This window comes from Salvelinus sp. IW2-2015, unplaced genomic scaffold (assembly GCF_002910315.2).
Source record: "Salvelinus sp. IW2-2015 unplaced genomic scaffold, ASM291031v2 Un_scaffold2698, whole genome shotgun sequence".
NCBI lineage: Eukaryota > Metazoa > Chordata > Actinopteri > Salmoniformes > Salmonidae > Salvelinus > Salvelinus sp. IW2-2015.
The window spans coordinates 69,312-70,618 of NW_019944004.1; the positions used below are offsets into that span (position 1 = coordinate 69,312).

At 42.9% G+C, this 1,307-nt stretch overlaps 1 protein-coding gene across 1 annotated transcript in view; it reads right to left on the bottom strand.

The window, feature by feature from the left end:
- Nucleotides 1-1,307, bottom strand: part of LOC112074584 (fibrillin-2-like) — a gene marked incomplete at its 5' end in the record, with an annotated part of 47,040 nt that overhangs the window by 18,647 nt on the left and 27,086 nt on the right. Inside the window, one exon of the mRNA XM_070440589.1 lies at nucleotides 501-644. Coding sequence (XP_070296690.1) covers nucleotides 501-644 — 144 coding nt within the window. The remainder of the gene's footprint in view (nucleotides 1-500; nucleotides 645-1,307) is intronic.

The window sequence follows — 1,307 nt, forward strand, 5'->3', positions numbered from 1 at the left end:
GAAGAGTAGCTGCTGCATGTTCAGTAGCTAATGGCCTCAAGGATGAGTAGCTGCTGCATGTTCAGTAGCTAATGGGKATCCTAATAAACTAAACTAAACATCTGTGGATAGAAAGTGGACGTTCTGAGAGGACAGCTGGGAGGAGGGTCGATGGCCAATGGTCTTTCTGGGTTTGACTATTAACTCTTTACTTGAAATGTGCTGCCACAATGCTTTCTTATTGCTGTACAGTATTGACAGAGCAAACTTTACTTTTTAACACCCACAGTGTTAATGCCCCACAATGTTAACATCGACATTTTTTAAGTGTACATATGGGATCATCGGAAAAAGTGTTGAAACATTTTAAAAGTGATAGTCAACCAATCAAGAACACCAGAGTTCCTGGTATCCCAACACTGTGGGTGTTGGAACTAACATTTTAAAAGTGTTAGCCAATCAATCAAAGACATGTATAAAAACACATTTAAATATATGAATGTATAATTACTATACTGTACCTGCACATTCTTGGCGAGTGTCCAGAGTGTAGCCATTGTTGCACTCGCAGCGGTAGCTAGAGCCCACGAGGATGCAGCGACTGTGCAGACACAGGTTGGGCAGCTGCTTACAGACGTTCATCGTCTGGTTCAGAGTCGCTGTGCCTGTCCAACATACCCCATAGTAGCTCATCACAATGAGTGTGCTTTCCCCTCCATCCATCCCTATCCATTCACCCCTCAATCCATCTACAGTGCATTTGGAAAGTATTCAGACCTCGTGACTTTTTCCACATTTTGTTACGTTAAAGCCTTATTCTAAAATGTATTAAAACACATTTTCMCCTTATCAATCTTCACACAATACCCCATTAAAAAAACTGCAAAAATGTAGAAAGTTTTGTAAATGTATAAAATGTTWMAAAAAATATGGAAATATGACATTTACATAAGTATTCAGACCCTTTTACCCAGTACTTTATTGAAGCACCGTTGGCAGCAATTACAGCCTTGAGTCTTCTTGGGTGTGATGCTACAAGCTTGGCACACATATATTCGGAGAGTTTCTCCAATTCTTCTCTGAAGGTCCTWTCAAGCGCTGTCAGGTTGGATGGGGAGTGTCGCTGCACAGCTATTTTCAGGTCTCTCCAGAGATGTTTGATCGGGTTCAAGTCCGGGCTCTGGCTGGCCACTCAAGGACATTCAGAGATGTGTCCCGAAGCTACTCCTGCGTTGTCTTGGCTGTGTGCTTAGGGTCGTTGTCCTGTTGGAAGTCCTTAAAACCTGCTCGCAAGAGCGCTCAGGACCTCAGATGGGGCGAAGTTTCAC